The following is an 18,493-nucleotide window of genomic DNA, read 5'->3' on the forward strand; positions in this document are numbered from 1 at the left end:
CTACAGACCACGAGTTAGCAAACGTGATTCCACGATCGCATTACATGTACTTTCGTGCGGTGTAAAAGGAAGACCGATAAAAGAGAGGAAAGAGCGAGAAACGAGACGCACGAAGGTGGTGGCGAAGCAAGAGAGGGAGGGGGGCGGCGGAGGCGGGGGGAATGATAGACGGAGAACGAAAAAGGGAAGAAAACGGCGGCGGGGCGAGTTGTATGCTCGGTTTCTCCCCGATGCGAACGCGGTAGTTGTTCACATCCGAGCGAACAGGAAGATCGATAAGAAACGTCGTTTCGTTAAGTGTCGAGGTCGCTTCAGCCTTCTGGCGGCAGCTAGGATCGAGCGCCGCGCGACCGCCCTCGGGGGTGGAAACGACAGTCATCCTCGGTTCTTACCATTGTTCCCGGTATCTATCGGGACCGGTTTGCTCAACCCTTTCGCCGGCAGTCGCCGGCATCGAGTTGGTATCGGGGACACTAATGCCGCGGTACTCGTGCTGGATTCTTCGTCTTTGTCTCGCGCACAATGGGTTTTGTTTCGAAAGGAATTTCGTGGGCGCCGCAGTTGGTTTGCCTCGCACACCGTGGCTACCGGAGCGCGGTAGTGCGCTTATGTTCTCCTTAAATATCTCCGATAAGAGCGAAAGGTTAAATTGGAAGGGGTTCCATTTAATTAATAATATAAATAATTATTTAAGATTAAAGTAACGTCAAGATAATTGTCGTCGTGTTTCCATAAAAATTCTGGTGTAGTGGAATTAATCAATTTCACTTTTGCCGCGTTGTTCTTTTACCGCTTGATCGCGCTATAATATTAATAAAGAAAGGTCTTGTATGATAAGGATTACATTGTCAGGGGCGTGAATGTCAATTGGCTGTGTAATATATGTCTAAAAATATGATAAAGCTAGACTCTTTTGTACCTTCTTACATAAATTGATGGAAAAGGAGCCTTTTCGCTTTAACGCTTTCGTAGAAATTATGATGAATTGCATTATAGTAGCAATTTTTGGCTTAAGAAATAACCTGTATAAAAGAAATTATTTATAAATTTTTATTTTATCCTACCCTCCCTTCCATACATAAGATGAAAGATAAACGAAATCCTTCGTGAACAAATAGTCCTCTGTACACGACGAATTTCATCGTCGGCGATACGTCCTCCTCGAACATCGAACCCGAACGTCTATAGAGAAGATCGAAGCAGCTGCTATTGTTGCCGGTTAATTAAAGGAATTGATGAAAGATCAAGCAGAGAGTTCCTCTCGTCTCCGTTCGATTTTCGTGTCCCTCTCTTCATTCGTCGTGTACCCGAGCCCGATTGGGGATGTATTGTGAATCGAGACGCCCAGAATTGAGGCACTCTGTGTAAACTTACGGCGTCTTTCCGAGATGGAAAACCCGCACGATTACACAGGTAGAAATGTTCTCTCTTTTACGTAAAGTCAGAATTTACTATTACACGCACATCGCTCGCGCGTTTTCTAGTAGTAACATCGACGATGTCGTTGATATTTTGAATACATGAAGAAAAGAGGGAAAATATCGCGAAGAGAGAGCCAATTTTGTCGGTTACAGTAATACGCAGGCAAACAAATTTAGGCAGCATCAATTTATTATTTTAACAAACGATCGCGTTGATGAATTATTCTGTGAATATTTTTGCTACATTCCTTTTATTTTCCACTCGCAAACAAACATTTGTTATTAGTTCGTTTTAGCGAAGAATAAATATGAGTAACACACGCGTAAATACGGTCGGTGGCCTCCTATTCTGAATTTTAATGAAGAATACAATTACAGAAGCTGCGCAACGTTCCCGATCCGATATATCGGAAATAAACGTGTGCGGTTGGTAATTATAAATAAATTTCTGCTGCGTGCGGCGTCGCGTGCCGAACAAGTTTAATATTAACGAAGGATTATATTACATACATCGTCGGACAATCCCTGCGGTTTAAACGCCGTAACTTGGCGTAATTCAATATTTCATGATTTTCGCGATTTTATTGAAATCTAAATGAATTCTTTCGCGCGAATCCGTGTGTTCACGCTATTACGATTAACCGTCGCCGATACATGATGATAATATGATTAACGAGAGTGCAATCGTATTTACAAAGTTGTAATTTACAGTTAACGAAGTACACAGACCGATCGTAAATAAATGCATCGGCGACATCGATATTGGGTGAGGTAACACTTTCGATGAAATTGAGTTAACGCTTATTAGACTAATTTCATCAGAGAGAGAGAGAGAGAGAGAGAGAGAGAGAGAGAGAGAGAGAGAAGAAACTTTCTATGTTCACATCGGCAAGGTCGAGAGTGGATAGGCGAAACAAATCTGCATGTATTTAAACCTCAAAGAGGAAAGGAAGAGGGTTCGTGAGAAAAGAAATAAAATTCAAAGGAACGGATATGTTCCTTCTCTGCTTCTTCTCAAGCGCGAAAATTCTCCTCACGGCGAAATACAGAGATGTGGCGGAGGAATGACGTTTATGTGCCTTAGACTCACTTAAGTCGAGGGTCTATGTTAGGATGCTAAGTGGATTGCTGCGGAAACATTAAATTATCTGAAAGCCCGCGGTCCCGTCTGCAATCGTCCGAAACCGCCACGGGTGACGTGGGACGAGCCGACCATTAACCGCAAGAGCCCTGCGTACACAGAGTGGTCGTTCCATGAAGGACGAGGCGAGCCATCGGCTAACTAGATTCGCCAGACCGGTCGAATTTGCTGCGAAATTAACCCTTTGTAACCATAACGCGCGTTAATGCGCCCTTCTTGACTGAACAACGCGCGTAATATTGACTAAAAACCGAATACACGCACGCAGAAAATCAGTCGCCACGCACAAAGTACGCACAAGTATACAATGTTACCCCCCAACTTCACACGCATTCTCGCTCGAAGTGAAAGTTATTTCTTCATCATATACACGCAGATGTCTGTACTGTCGACGCGTTTTCGTTTTCGATCATTTCTTTACGTAAACGCGCGCCTTTGCTTGCCGGGCTGATTTCGCGTGTCACTTGCTGGTTTCAATTACGCGTTGCTACCCTCTTTATGCCAATTCTTCGCCCGTTTTAGAATATCGTCACGACGTTGAAGTCCCTCCCCCCCCCTCTCTCTCTCTCTCTCTCTCTCTCTCTCTCCCTCTCTATCTTTCTTTCTTCCTTTCTCTCTTCACCAAACTGCTACATATTTCAATCAAGAACGAAAGAAGCCAGTGAGAATGAATTGTTTCGTCCCGCGCAATCTTCTTCGCCCTTCAGCATGGAACTTGCCGAACTAATGTCATTTGCCCAGCAGCCAGAAATACGTCTTCCTGATCCACCTAACAATATTTAATCCCGAGATCGGATCGGCCAACGCCGCAAATTTAATACCGACGTCGTGTCCAAGTGTCATCCCTCCCACTTTGTCTGCTTTCGGGCAAATCCGTTTCGCCGCCACGGACAGTTTCTATATGCAAATCTACTCATAACTCAGCGAAAACATATCGGACGGGCCTGGTGTTCCCTGCCGCGTGTATTCTCGTTTTCCCTTCCGGTCCTCGCCACCCCCTTCCTGTCCTCCTCTTCGCACTCCGTCGATTCTGGAGATGGAAATCGCAGAAAATTTCATGCCCTCCACAAAATTACGGCAGGATGTGAGAAAGATGAAACGGTTGCTGTCAAATTCTTGTAGTCTATATTTTTGCATAGACGACGCGTAGGAGGCGAGCTTTCTCCCCCCTGCCCTTCCCCCGCGATTTCTTTTTCTCGTCGTGCGATATTTGTTATCGATTCTATCTTTCCCGCGCGAAAACAGACGTGGTCGAGTCGTTGGCAGAATTATACAAGAAGTTTTTTTCAATTTTCCGAAACGAAAGTAACTTTATTACCGTATCCATTTGTTGTACGGCTTCGCGCGCGCAAAAGTCTGAGTTCGATGCAATGTTCAAGCAATTATTATACGGGGAAATCGATATGTATGAAACTTTTACGCCGTTTTACGGAATAATTAAACCTCCATAATGTTTAGTAGTTTATTAATATCACACGTCGTTCGAACGAGTATTTTAATTATGTAAAATGTATGAATCGCTCCTTGCGGTTTAGGTAAGTATTAATAATTTATATAATTATCGGATGTTTCGATTGGCTTCGTAAAACGCAGCCTTAAATTTCAATAATTTCATTTTCCTCGTAATAATACATGACAATCCGCTGCATTAATTAATTCGAGCATGCACCGCACAGAAACTGCAAACTTATCATTGTATTGCGCACAATAGTAAGTTACAGCGCACGTACAGCTCTCACATGAGAATTAACGCACAAGGGAGACGACGACATCGATTAAAACATTTTCTTGGCGCAAAATGTGTGTCGGACAAGAAAACTTGACGCGAGCTGTTCCGTGAATAATTGACTCGTTACGTGTAAGTTGAAGTGATCATAGAAACGTATCGTAGAATACCTCTCGACTTTCTCGCTGATCCTCAATAGATTGTAAAGATTACTTCGAGGAATAATGACCGCTTTGGCTTTTCGATGTGAATAGAGAGACGAGGTAAATTGCCGTATTATGCCGCGAGTGACTTGACGTACGATGGCTCGGCATGAAAGAGCGACACGCAGCAATTAAATATGCAACAAGACGTACGTCTCATTTGCATTGTGCCACCAGGACCGCCCACGTGTGCGCATTACAATTGCACCCTCCTTGTCTAAAACTTCATTCGCTCCCCCTTACATCTCTCTGCTTACGCTTTCTTACGTAATTATCACCAGGAGATTGTACAAATCACTTTTGGTAGTTACATGATCGTTGAAAGGTGGTCAGGTTTGTTCGTTTCTACAAAATGCTGTAATATATCACCTTGCGTATAAAACATTTTGCGTATGATTAATATTAAACGTTGGGATTACGTAATCATCAGTACGGATGCTTTGGCGCAGTAAAGGATATCTCTGGATTATGATATTAATAAATATGAATATTACATATCTACATATTACCATTAGCTTAAACAGTTATAAATAAACAATGACCCTGCAGCTTTGCGCGTTCGTGCGCACGTTGTCGTTTGTGGTGGAGCATAGGGCGAGGTCCTTTTCGTTAATTCATACGCGCCCACTCATGTCAAAACGATCTAATAATTATATACGTGAGTTACTCGTTCACATTATGGCATGTACATGCCTGATGGCAATAACCGCATTAATAATGCGACCGTCGCCGATAATAATCGCGAAATCACGTAGCTTGGCAATATTGCACCGCTCGATTTCGGTTGTCTAGACTCACGCGGGATAACGCAGAACAATAACGAGGAACGATGTATCCGGTGCATCCTCGTTTATCGCAAAACCACGCCGGAAACGGTAATTCTTCGAACGTCGCGGGATAAAATCTGCACGCGCTTGACGTTACAAGAGACGGCACGCAATTAGCGGGCGAGATGGAGGACGCATTGATAACGTTGTCATGCACCACTTTCAGATTTTTCGCGGGAATCGCAAGGAGCGATTCATACATTTTACATAATTAAAATACTCGTTCGAACGATGTGTGATATTAATAAACTACTAAATATTATGGAGGTTTAATTATTCCGTAAAACGGCGTAAAAGTTTCATACATATCGATTTCCCCGTATAATAATTGCTTGAACATTGCATCGAACTCAGACTTTTACGCGCGCGAAGGGAACCTCGAAGAATCTCTGGAGTGATGATCGAGGCGAATTCAAGGAGATCCATACATCGTGACTTCCGCGTCGTGAGCTCTCTTCGAACGCGAATTTGAGCGACTGATAATTGACAAAAGACCGTGAAATTCGACGACCTTTCGCGATAAATTGACATTAATCACTTACCAGTTCCGGGATACCATAACTTCGTGGAACTACATCGGGACAGAAGATTAAGAAAGTGTCGGTGACAATGACAAATTAATGCGCAGCCAGGCTGGCTACCTGGCTGATGAGTGTATACTTAATTTTGAAGTTAAAGCAAGCGCGTAGGAAATCGACGTAAGTCGATCAACGGATCCCGCGAAAGTTCGCGGCAAATTCGCGTATAAATAGCATTATCGGATACTAATTGGCAAAGTTTAAACTCGGCCTCTTTAACTTGCGCGAGGGAGAAACCCTTCTTGCGTTGCGTTCTTCAGAGGAACTTTTAGATTCTTCTCCCGATCCTCGGGGAGAATTTCTTCCCTGAAACTCGAAGTAAGAATGTCAAGTATATATGGGCGTTGTGTTTCATAGAGGTGAGGCGAGATGCGGAGGAGCACAGAGCCGTTAAATTATATGCGACTGCGATGGCAGATAAGTCTGCAACGTGATGATGTTGAATGACATTAATTGAAAGTGGTCATTATTCGGAGCCGCGTGTCCGCAGCGACCCGCGAATCCTGCCGATTTGACCTATTTCTCTTCCTCCTCTCCTCTCCGTTCGTTTTTTTTTTTTATTTTTTTTTTTCATTAGTCGTTCCTATATCTTTTTCCGTGCTTCCGCCGCGAGTTGCGACAAACGCTCCGCTCGCGACCATTGTTCGAGCCGCTGTGTATTCGCCAGAAGACATTTCCGGCTTCTCGTATCATTGCATCGGCGCATATGCAATGAATTTTATGGGAGTCACGTGCGCCGCTTTTGTCGCGCAAAAAAGAAATAATATCCCCGCGACGCTGACAGTTATACGCGCAAAGCCACGGAAGAAAAATTTGTTCCGGGAATATGGAGAACAATAAAGCAAAGCTCCTCGGTGGGACGCGCGCAGCGATGCATTTTTTTTCATTTCGCGAAATGATCGATCGCCCGACTCGCGATTGATATAATCGTGCGATACAACGCAATAACAAAAAGTCTATGACATACGCGTATATAAATAAACTAGTGTAGTGCACACGGAGTGCATACGAGCACATTAATTGCGGCGTCTACTCGTTTTCTCGCATTGCGTAATGAGAATCACTGAAGTAATGTCGCTTCATTATTTTACCTTTTATTAAATCTTTTATAAATTAATTAAACATATTACACGTACGAGTGCTATATATTAAAATTTTGAATTTAATTAATTTAATTGTTAAAATATAATTCCGAGATTATGTATAACTGCGGTTAAAGTGTGTATGTGTGTGTTATTTTTTACGCAAATTATAACAAGCGGGAAACTTGGCATTGCGACCCTCTTGAGAATATACCGCGAAAACGCTCGCGTTTTCAACGAAAAACGCGAATCTTCTGTTACAGTATTTCCGACAGCAATGTCGTGTGCGTTTCTCGATAATCGTGGACTCTCTTGAAATCAGCCTGTCGTCAAGCAGTGCGCAACAAAATGAAGAATAACGGTCTTTTTCAACGACTGCGTGAGGCTTCAATAGTCGTGTGCTGATCGGAATCGATTTTTTCGTTTGTCCGCTTGTCGGAGTTGAAAGCTTCCGGGGAAACCTTTCCACTCCGAACGCCATAGGAACGTTGACAATAGGGTAACTTACAAAGACCATAAATTACTTCGCTCGGAATAATTATTTCGCTCCGGAGAGCCAATGATAATTCCGCGGTGACGTCGCATTGATCGTCGAACGTGAGCATTCAAATTGAAGGTGTTAAATTCTGTACGTCTTTCGCGTGTACTCATGCAACAGTATTACGTCGCATGGGCGATTAAACCCGTAACTCGAGGCTATTAGATTGCCTTCAGTGGAATCTGATACGAGAGAAACGGGAATCCGATATTACTGGCGGTGTTAATATTGTCGATGTGTCACCGGCGCGTATTTGTCAATTCCGACGTGACGCGCCGTAATGTCATAATTAAACGCCGCTGAGGTAAGATGCGTTCTCGCAGATCAGGCGAGTACTCGTCCAACGATCCCGGTCGCGCGACTGAGAAATATCCTCATTTTTTTTCTCTTCCCAAGCTGCTGTCGAGAATCGGCGATACGCGCGATTAATCGATCCTGTCCGGCACAAGCTACTACAGAGCACATAATGAACGGCGCGCGGCTATGCGAACTGAAACCAAAAAAAAAAGGAATATACTGATTTACGCAAGTTCCGCGCTCACAGCCGACCGATCGCGCGGGTGTCTCGCGAATTTTACGTGACAACGCGGGATCGGGAGGGACGGGAGGGCGGCAGAGGGAGACCTTTGGCGTCACGTGGACATCACCACGCCGTGAAACCGGATGCAACAGCTTGCCGCAGGCTGACCATCCGACTGCGCTTCCGGTTTAATTCGGTCTGTGAGCCGTGAATTAATATTTCATCATGCTTGCGTTGCTGCGCCCGCCGCGCATTCTCGCTCACTCTCTCTCGCTCTCTCTCTCTCTCTCACTCTCACTCTCACTCTCTCTCTCTCTCGCGCGCGCGCGCGCGCGGCCGCTCTTCCTGCGGTTCCTCCACCATCGGCTGTCGCGACTCTCGTTTCGTTTTGTTTCCACTTCGTTTTCGGCCACCTTCTTTCGCGCTGTGACGTTACCGAGGATGTTTTCGTGCATGAGATCGACGCGCGCGGGGTTAACGACCCGTGCCTGCGGGAAATACTGCCATTCTGCGGATCGCAGTCGCGTTGGGCACTTCCGACTTTCCGACGGAGAAAAATTAACGGTAGCTCGCCCGCTTCGCCGTACAATGCGATGCATTAATGGCTGCTGCCGCTGCTGCAGACGCACTTATCACTACTACTACTAATACTACTACTACTACTACTACTACTACTACTACTACTACTACTACTACTACTACTACTACTACTACTACTACTCCAGCTGCTGCTGCCACTACTTGCTCTTTACGTAGGCCTTGGGGCGCTCACGCCAACGTTTCACTGGCGATCGGTTTATCGTCTTTATATTCCGCTGCCTGATCCTCCAGAAGCAAAGTACGCCATTAACTTCCACATTGTTTCGTTTGTTTCTCGCGGCTCCGTCTTGGAGCACAGCTGCGATCGCGAATTGCTCTCACCGCCAGTGTGCCAGTGGGTGGGATGGCTGCGTGTGTTGGTCGTAGCTTGATACGGAAAAATTCCCCTGTTGCTAAAAGCCAACATATTTCAGTCGGAAGCGCGCGCGCGCGCGAGGAAGAAGCAGTCCAGTTAGCTCGCGCTTGAATATTCCACCGACGTCTCTCGATTCATCGTTAAGTTACAATTGCCTGACCGAAGTAATCGCATCGGTCGATGGATACGCTGCAGCGGCGTCGCAGATCGCGCGGAGTTTACGCTTTCTCACGGAGAACAGGGCGATCTTAAGTTTGCCCACGTAAGCTCGCGGCTCGTACGTGCCGGAGCCACGTCCGCGAAAACATCCGCGGCCAGATCCACTCGTGACTCCTTGGAGTTGGAGTCGCGGTACGGCGGGGAACGGACGCGCGAGAAAAGCCCTTCTGCCCTTCTCCATCCTCCTCCGGGAACCTGATGAGCGGAATTCGATGAGCTGTGTGACCTATTTGCGGGCAGTACAAAGCAGCCGTCGGCGCAATGACACAATGCCGCGCGGCGATACGAAGAGAGCTCGCGAGAGTCCGTAGCGATTCGAAATCGATAGTGCGTTATATCGATGATGCGTCAGTGCGTCTTGCCGTGTCGATTGACTCGTGCGCTTCGAAGTCGGGCGCTCCGCAGAAAGGAGCCGTGACAAAGGACGCGCAGGGCCGTAGCGTCCCTCCCCGGAATCGCCGGGATGGCGAAGTGCTGTTCGACGAACGTGCAAGCAAGTGCGTCGCACAGCGATGCAATTTGCGATGGTTCTCGTTACCGACGGATGGATGCATATCTGCCTGTATCTTGAGAGCCGTCCAGTTTCCCGTCACCCTAGCTCTCCCTCGAAATTAATGGAAATTAATTTATCGAACGTCCGAGAATATTTATTGCACGGCGATGTGCGTCTCGGCTGAACGACGCGCTCGATCGATCGCGCGCAATTCGCCTCCTATGCGACAATTTCGCGCGTCCACGAAAGCTTTTATCGGAGTTTCCTAAGGATAGGTGTTGCAAAACGCAACTTCGAATCCTAGACAGCAGCTGGGAATATATCGGTAAGCCAATGGGACCTTTCGCTCTGTATGCGAAGGTCTCTCGTCGACTTACCGATATACTTCCGGCAAACGCGACAACCCTTGTATATTATTTTTGTAATATCTCTGTATGTAATAATGCGAGCCAATAATAATGATATAACAACAACAACAATTATTATTATCGCAATTATAATAACTGTAATAATCATAATAATTATAATAATTACATATATAATAATAGAGTGCGCGCTCTCTCTCTCTCTCTCTCTCTCTCTCTCTCTCTCTTATTGCAAAGATTATCCTTTTGTCTTTTCTTCACTCTGTCAACAGAACGAAAACAGAGCCCTACGGCTGAAGGAACCCGCGTCCTTGTCGCTTTCTGCCGGCGGGAATTCCGGCGGCTACGTGGACCCAGATGGCACGGCCATCGTGATGTCGTCCGAGCTTCTGCCAGCACCTACTCCAGACCCGAGAGTGACGTGGAATTACTTCGACGAGCAGGGGTGAGTCTAGGACACATCTTTCCGTCGCGATAATCGGCTTCGAGAGTGTGCCTCGAGCTCCGATCGACCAGACACTGTCGCCGTCGCCTCGCGCGCATCTTTGAAACATTCGCGAAAAAGTATCGGCGACGGCGACGGCGACGGCGGCGGCTGCGAATGTAATATTAATTTCTCCCTAGCGCGACTTCCGACTTCAGTCCCGCAGTTGGCAGATTGGTATTAATTGTTTCACGCGTTCGGCGCAAGAACCTATTATCTTCAGGCAGCCGCAGCGAGAAAGGAGCGTTAACTTTCCGCCGGCTAGAAACTGCATCGCTATCGCGCGCAGTTCTCTTCGCACCGCCGGGACACTTCCGCGCGCGTTATTGTTCGCTACATTACGCTGGAATGTTTCGTTCTGTGCGCCATTCGTCGGCACTATTACGCGCAATTATAGCGGCCCCGGGCGTGCCGTTACAATTGTCACGATAGGTATTGCGCGAGTTTTACAGCTCGTCCCGTTTTGACAGCCGCATCGCGTGCATCTGCCGGCAGCGCGAATCTGCCGCGATCTGACGGCCGGATTTGACGCGCGCATAGAAATAACGATAAATTTAGCGGCGATCATTTTCTTTGCGCAACAGGTACGTGTCGAGAGGCGGCCTGCGTGCAGGAGAAGACCCGTACGCGAGGAATAAATTCAATCAGGAAGCCTCCGACGGTCTCCCGAGCAATCGCGACATACCCGATACTCGCAGCGCCATGTAAGTAATTAAGTAATAATTGCCAATAGATCTATGATCGCGGCCGCTGCACATCATTTCGTGAAAAGGCTGTCCAAGAGGCCGTCCATCGCGTACATTAACTTGATTACATGTGTAATTCATTTCAATTAGTTTCGCTTAAGGTTTCTCAGAATATTAAATCAATACTTCGCATATATATATATATATATATATATATATATATATATATACATAAAACTGTCTCGTCTAAAGCGAGCTTGATGGAACGACTGCTTGTTTCGATCGCATATCCTTCCCGGCCATCGCAACGTTCACTCGCCTGGCGTCGTTTATCGACGGAAACGTCCGCACCTCGCTAAGCGACGCACCGACGACGCTTGCTTGTTGAAAATTGCAAAATTTTGTTGCGTTTTATTGCCGTTCGCGCGCTCGCGGGAAGTGACGAGCAAGTTCCTCGAAGCATCCTTAAATAATGTATTGGTCCATACAATCGATGAATACGACCCGCGACCAGACGGTGCCTCGCGAGACAGGTACCCGGGAATGAACGAGGAAGAGACGAGAAGAAATACGGGGACGCAGAAATTGGCCTGTCGGTCGTTCAACCCGTTTATACTACTATTATTGGCAGCTACGTGATTCTCTCTCTGTCGGCGGATATTATTCCTCGCAAACGATCGGCAAGATCGTCGCGGTGTACCGTTGGGAATTCATGCGGCATCACGACAAGCTGCGATACGCGCAGGCCACCAGACAGCAGCTGCTCCGCCGGAAAAGAACGGCGAGATCTCGCAAATATTGAGCAGTAATATATTCCTCTCCTTATAAGCGGAACAGGAGGCAGTCGTTCGCGAAAAGAAACTTTCCTCGGCATTCGGCTCGAACATTAACGGGGGGAAGGAAATTACACGAGATTTCTCGTGCCGGCTGTTGCACTGGAAAGTAATGCCTATGTTACAATTCGCGGACGTGCGTGTGGAAGAAAAATAGCAAAGGACGTGTACACACTATCCTACTTCTTGTTAACGCACATGTGATCAAGGTGAGACGAAGAGAATCCATTTCCGTGTGTCGTCGCGCGCGAGTATCTCCGGTAATTTCCTGCGAAAAAGGAATCCACCATCGCGATCCGTTCCGCGGCTGCCAGTTGCCATAACTTCGTCAAAGAAAGGTAATGATGCGCCTCGCGGATACACTGCGATGCGTTGTACATTCGAAGGTCTGATAAGATCTGAAATTCCAGCCAGCTAGATTCATCTTATTTCGCTTTCCGTTATCTCTCTCCCGCGGGCGAACCTATTAATCGCAATTTCCATGAGGATACGCACAAACACGAAACGCTCGGAGATCTTTCGCACGAGCTCAAATTCAAAGCGAAACTACTGTAATCGGCAGCTCCATACTCCGTACTTTTTTTGCACCGTTGTTTGCAGCTACACACCTAATGAAATCTCCTTGTCCCCATCCAGCTGCGATCTATCCTCGTACGTCGTCCCCGACAACTTTTTTTGTATATCATGAAAAATTCAAAGGTGACGTGAAGTTCCAATACATTCAGACTATCGAAGAGTTCGAGTGCCTCCCGAGAAGGGCGATAAAGTTCCTTACGGTGCGGCCATAAATTCTCATCGAGACGCAAATCATCGAGACGCGAAATCATTGTTACACGTCACATTCCGTTAGTCGTCGTTGCTACGCGTTCTACCTGTGAAGAAACGAGAAACCGCTCGTATCTTCTTCGAGTGTTATTCGGTCGAAATTTGGTTTCCACACGTTAACCATGTAAATCCCATCAGACATGGAGAACCAATGAAGAATATTGGTACACCACGTTATACGTGGCTTTTGTTTTTCGACATGCTACAAATGATTATTTAACGTCGCTTCTCTCGTCGTTTTCGGATAAAGAATAATCAGTCACGCGTGTGCGATATATAGATAACTAATATCGCAGTATCGTTTGTCATCCCCCAGAGTGTACATTAATTTTCACGCAATGACATACGGTTTGTCAGAACGTCATTAATTAAATTACTACTTTTGCTTCAATTAATATCACGGTGTATATGATTAATACACTGTGGATTTTTACGTCGATAACAGAATATCCTAAATGCAAGATAAATATCGATGCCGATACATAATTAGTTGATGCGGCAATTCACGTGCATTCTAATTTATCAGCGAACAACTAGCTCGACGAAAGAGAAACTAATTATTCAATCGTCGAAATTATCATCGCGTACACGTTATCGGCGCAGCACATCCGCAACTGACTTCAAAAATTGCAAACTCTGGAAATCCACTTTATCGCAAACCTCCTCGCTCCGCTATTCCGCTTTGGCGGAACTCCTCTACGGATGTTATTCTGAAAAACTCGCTGAGAACTATGCGCGCAAATAGATAGAGAAATATCACGGAATCCGTATCGTCCCGGTGAGGCGAATCCCGCTTTAAGAAAAATCGTCGCAAGAACGTGCCTCGCAGCATTTGCCGGTGCGGTGAATTTTTGCTCCTGTCCTCGCTCGCATAGATAGATTCAACGCGAAAACACAGGAAGTCAAAGCCGAGGAGAAGTTGGCCGTTTTAGGCGAAAAAGAGACAGCCCTTTTTGCTGAAACAAAGGTTGCGGAAGGGTTCCGGGCTCGACCTCGACGGTTAACCCACTGGAACGAGCATCGAGACGGGGGAGAATTGGGTAAGCAATAGAACTGAGTTTGCGAAGTTTAGGGGTCTCGCGCTTAATGGTATTGCCCTGCTCCCAGTGCGTCTAATACACCGCTAATAAAAACGTAGGCTGACTTAACGTGCTGTCACCTCTCTCTCTCTCTCTCTCTCTCTCTGTCGTTCCCTTTTTCTCTCACCTTCGTCGAGCGTGCATCGGGAAGCGCGCTCGAAACTTCAATTGCAACACTCTCTTAAAACTTTACTCCTTGCGCGGTCTTTACAACGCGATGTTTATAACCGATAGTGTGTGTGTGTGATATTAACTTGATCGGGGATGCGATTGCTCCGAACGGTTTCGTCGCTCTCCGGGCTGTCTCTGTTCGGACAAAATATCACAATGGCATACCGACGCTCAATAGCGACTGCATATCCGCAATCACACATTTAGGGTAATTACTTGATCATCGTCGACTGTTACATGCCGGTGCATGTATCTCGACTCGAGAGACCAAAGTGCAATCCAACCCCGTAATCGAATCAATTCATTATCGATGTAACCAATGTCGGATACGCGGACAAACATTTTTCAGCGTATCGTAATATCGTACGTACACAAACACGGACTTCTCGTCACCGTTTCATGTGGCTCAATTATCTTCTCGCGTATTGTCGCGAAATAACACGGGTAACAAACAACCGTTTGTACAGTCCAGTCGATGAACGCGATTCCGCCGGTCTTCAAGAAATGTAAATGATATTTACTCGGTGTCTCGACAAGTGCGTCAGAGAGGAGAAATAACATCGTGCGTCGTGGGGGGTTAAATATGAAATCGCACGGGTAGCGCGCCTCGATGTCGAAACGATCGATGCCGCGGTTTATATCGGAGAGCGAGCCGCGCTTGCATCGCGCGAATTTAGAATGCACTTTCTGTCCGACCTTTCGCCGACTGTCTCGCGTCTCTTCTGAAACGGCATCTCGCACGGAGTCCCAAGGTGATCTAATTTCCTGCGTTTCTCTGTTCCGCAGCCGCGACGCAGGCGCGACTACGTCGTATTTCTTGCGAACAAACACGCTCAATGGCGGTATCGAAGCGCCGGCGATGCCTGTCGGACCTGTAGTGGTCCCGAATGAATGTGACTTACTATCGATACTCGCTCGCGCTCTCCCACCGGCGGTAGAGGCGATACTGCGCGAGGCGCCATTAATTTCGCTTCAGAGCGAAGATCCGTATCAGTTTACGTTCGTTTGATTAATTTCGAATAACGCAGACTCGGGGCAGACTCGGATCTCCGGCCGGCGCGGGCGAGGCTATCGAGCGTGATCCGTGATGTGCAGCTGCTGCGTTTTCGCCGGATGCTAGATGCGCGCTACGCGCGCGAATAATCGCCCCGGCTTCTTTCACGGAACAACGCTGAGATTCTGTTAGTTGCGGACTCATGAATCAGCGAGAAGTCCGAGCCTAGTCAGCATAAATGGTGACTGATGGGATTATACGGGGAGGTATCCGTTTGCACCGAGTCCGTAAATATTGGCTGGCTGAAATGAGAACCAGATGAATCGTCTGCACTGCAAACCCGAGTGTGTTATTTTGACGCGTGATTAGCTGAAGCTTCCTTTACGCGTATCTTGTCCTGTCTTAAATCACGTCGCTTAACGACGTTTAAATCGCGTCGAAATGCATCAGACGACGAAGAAACGCGTGAAGGAAGCTTCGGCTTATACGTGTCGAAATAACACGCTTGGGTTTGCAGTGTGTACGCGTCTTCCGCGGGTAATCAATACGCGTTATTTATACGAAGTGGCCCTGCACGCGAAGTGTCTCGTACGGGCGAGGCGACGTACGCGGCGAAGCTACGTGGGCGCAATTTTAAGAGGCGCGCTTTTAAGGGCACAATTCGCGAGCGAAGCCCCCCTCCGTCGCCCGGCTCTCGCATTCATCGTCCGTAATATTCTCCAGGCGCCAATTGGAAAAGCCGACAGCCGATACTCGAAATAGTATGTAAATGTTACACGATCTCCGCTAGGCGGGAGCGCAACGCTGGCGAATAGTTCGTATCGATTACCAGCGAACCACCGCCATCGGTAGTCCGCATTCATCGTGAACTCGGTTGCCTCCGCGGAAAGCTGTTTATTAAAATCACCAGGAATATACCCTATCACGGAAGATCGACGGAGGCCCGTTCAGTCATATTGTTAACACGAATGACAGGCGGAACATTTGGCCTCCAGCGGCGTTCAAACATTAAACTATCGAGCGCGAGTAACTTACAGACTCGCCGCAGTGTTCCGCAAACATGGCATTCGTTATCGGCCGCTATACCTCTCGTAATTTCCATTATATGTACCGATAATAGAAGAGCCGCGTTATTTATACACGGTGTACGCCATCCTGGAAACTCGATGCGCCGCGCTTGTTGCATTAAACATATCAATCCGCTCCGATTCTCGAGATAAAATCCAGCGAGGGAGTTTAGCTGTGACGTAAGTTCGCAAAGCCAGCGCCATTGTGCAGCTGAACTTGGGGAGATCTCGCGGGAGAGAATCTCGTACGGGGTCGCCAGCGCGATTTACACATAATGAAAGTAGTTGCGCGAGCGAGCGAGGCGACGAGCGATGCGACGTGATCGACGTGAGTCAAAATCAGTGGTCTCGCCATCATAAAACCAAGGCGATATCGTGCACAATAGCAATTATGGGCGTTACCTTATTCTTCAAAGAGCCTGGCAATATTTTATGAAAGTCTGGGATTTTTATTTGGATACGGACTCTCCGCTGTCGTGTGAAAAATTATGGTCACGCCGGAAATACTTACCTCTATATAACGAAATGTCGGGGAGAAAAATTATAGAAGAGAAATAAGCGTTGAACGAGGTTGCGGATGTGCTTCGAAGCGCCGTGGAACTATCTGTCTGCCTGCGTCCGCTGGCTGACGTAACGAGATCTCGCTACTTGCGCGGTCTGACCATACTGGCTGCTATACCACTGCCTGACTTGATGAACACGCGATGTACTTGACGTGAAAGAGAAATGTCTACCGACAGTCCTGATAATTATTGTCAAAATAAATCCGTCCTGTGAAGCGAAATCTTCCTGCTCATGCGTGTGTCCTGCAAAGAGAAAATATTGCTTTCCTTTTACCATCTTTTTTTTATTTAATTACTTTATCGAAGATAAAGTTTCCCCTTCACGTACAATTGCATTATGATTAAAACATTGTACGTGTATTTTCCATTAAATAGAAATTTAATCTCGTCATCACGAAAAAGATACGAACAAATCCGCTCAAAATCTCAATATTATATTTTATACTTTTTTCATTTGCGTGTTTCATGCAAACGATATAATCAGACTAAAGTACAATTAAGTAGATATGAGAGTCTACATTAAAAACAATGATATGTAAACAAATACCGAACAACACGACGTTAAGTTTTAATTAAAATCCTGCCTCTGGCAATACGAATAACGTGTGGTTTTGAACATTCTCTCAAAATGTTTGTATATGTTCTTTGTTGGCCACGTCAAAAATTTATAAAATATATAACGTACAATGAAGGATAAATTGTTCGCGATGCAGTGCTGCAGAGTTTTGCAAGGATAAGTTCTAAGGATCTTATTGTCCTTTCGTTCCATTGTACGGAGTGATAATTCGGTCAGCTCTAGAACGTCATGGTACAGTTATGAATTATAACAAGGGAAGCTTTGTATTCTGTTATGAGATCTTCTAGGGTTAGATATGCGCGTCGTTTGATGTATAGGAGCCGGCCGGCCTCTAGTCCTCCGATCTTCATTTTGCACACCGACTGTTTGTTTTATGTCTTTTACATTATCGATCCGGGCCGTTTCGTCCAATACTGCTATAGAAACATTTAATTCCTCCGTTTACGACATTCACCGAGTGAATATTTTGCGACAGAAGCGCTTACGTAATGTAACAGTTTTAGCGCTTCTTTTTCAAGGACCTTTTATTAACACATCCAAGGAAAAAAAAAATGATAATCTATTTGCTATATCGTAGTATCACATCGCAAATGCATGCGAATAAAAATAGATTTCTAACAAAGCATTGTTAAAAAGAATTATGTATTAGAGTATGCTTAGAAATTTGCGAATTTGAGAATTCTACGCGCCGGGGCTTTGTAAGGTCTCCAGATACGCTACTATACGTGAACAAAGTATATTCAACGTTATTCCGATAAAACCAACAGAATCTCTGAGAAAGCTTTACGCGAAAGAGGCAAGCGGAATCGAGTCACTATACTGCTGATATTGTCGATGGCGCAACAAAGGATGTCATCTTGTCTGGTCCGCTCGAATGGCACGATAGTTTGCCATAGTAGGAAGATAAGACCTCTCAATGAATCCGATCTTCTTAGCATTCTCTCGACGAACTTATTTTTTAATAGCCCTTACACACGACTCAAGTCGGATGTTTATTTTTCTCTTTCTTATACAGATAAGATTTTACTAATATTATTGAGAGTTTGCCAAAACCCGATCATAATGGAAGAGGCCAATTATTGAAGTATATTTTAACTGGTTCTGAAGCAACAGAAGATACGCAAGATTTTTGACTTGCTCAAAATC

At 46.1% G+C, this 18,493-nt stretch overlaps 1 protein-coding gene across 1 annotated transcript in view; it reads left to right on the forward strand.

The window, feature by feature from the left end:
* The window catches only part of Pgant2 (polypeptide N-acetylgalactosaminyltransferase 2), a 204,843-nt gene that overhangs the window by 143,998 nt on the left and 42,352 nt on the right, over positions 1-18,493 (forward strand). The window contains exons 2-3 of the mRNA XM_011145214.3: positions 10,341-10,513; positions 11,137-11,256. Coding sequence (XP_011143516.1) covers positions 10,341-10,513; positions 11,137-11,256 — 293 coding nt within the window. The remainder of the gene's footprint in view (positions 1-10,340; positions 10,514-11,136; positions 11,257-18,493) is intronic.

This window comes from Harpegnathos saltator, unplaced genomic scaffold, assembly GCF_003227715.2.
Source record: "Harpegnathos saltator strain DR-91 unplaced genomic scaffold, Hsal_v8.6 scaffold694, whole genome shotgun sequence".
Classification (NCBI taxonomy): domain Eukaryota; kingdom Metazoa; phylum Arthropoda; class Insecta; order Hymenoptera; family Formicidae; genus Harpegnathos; species Harpegnathos saltator.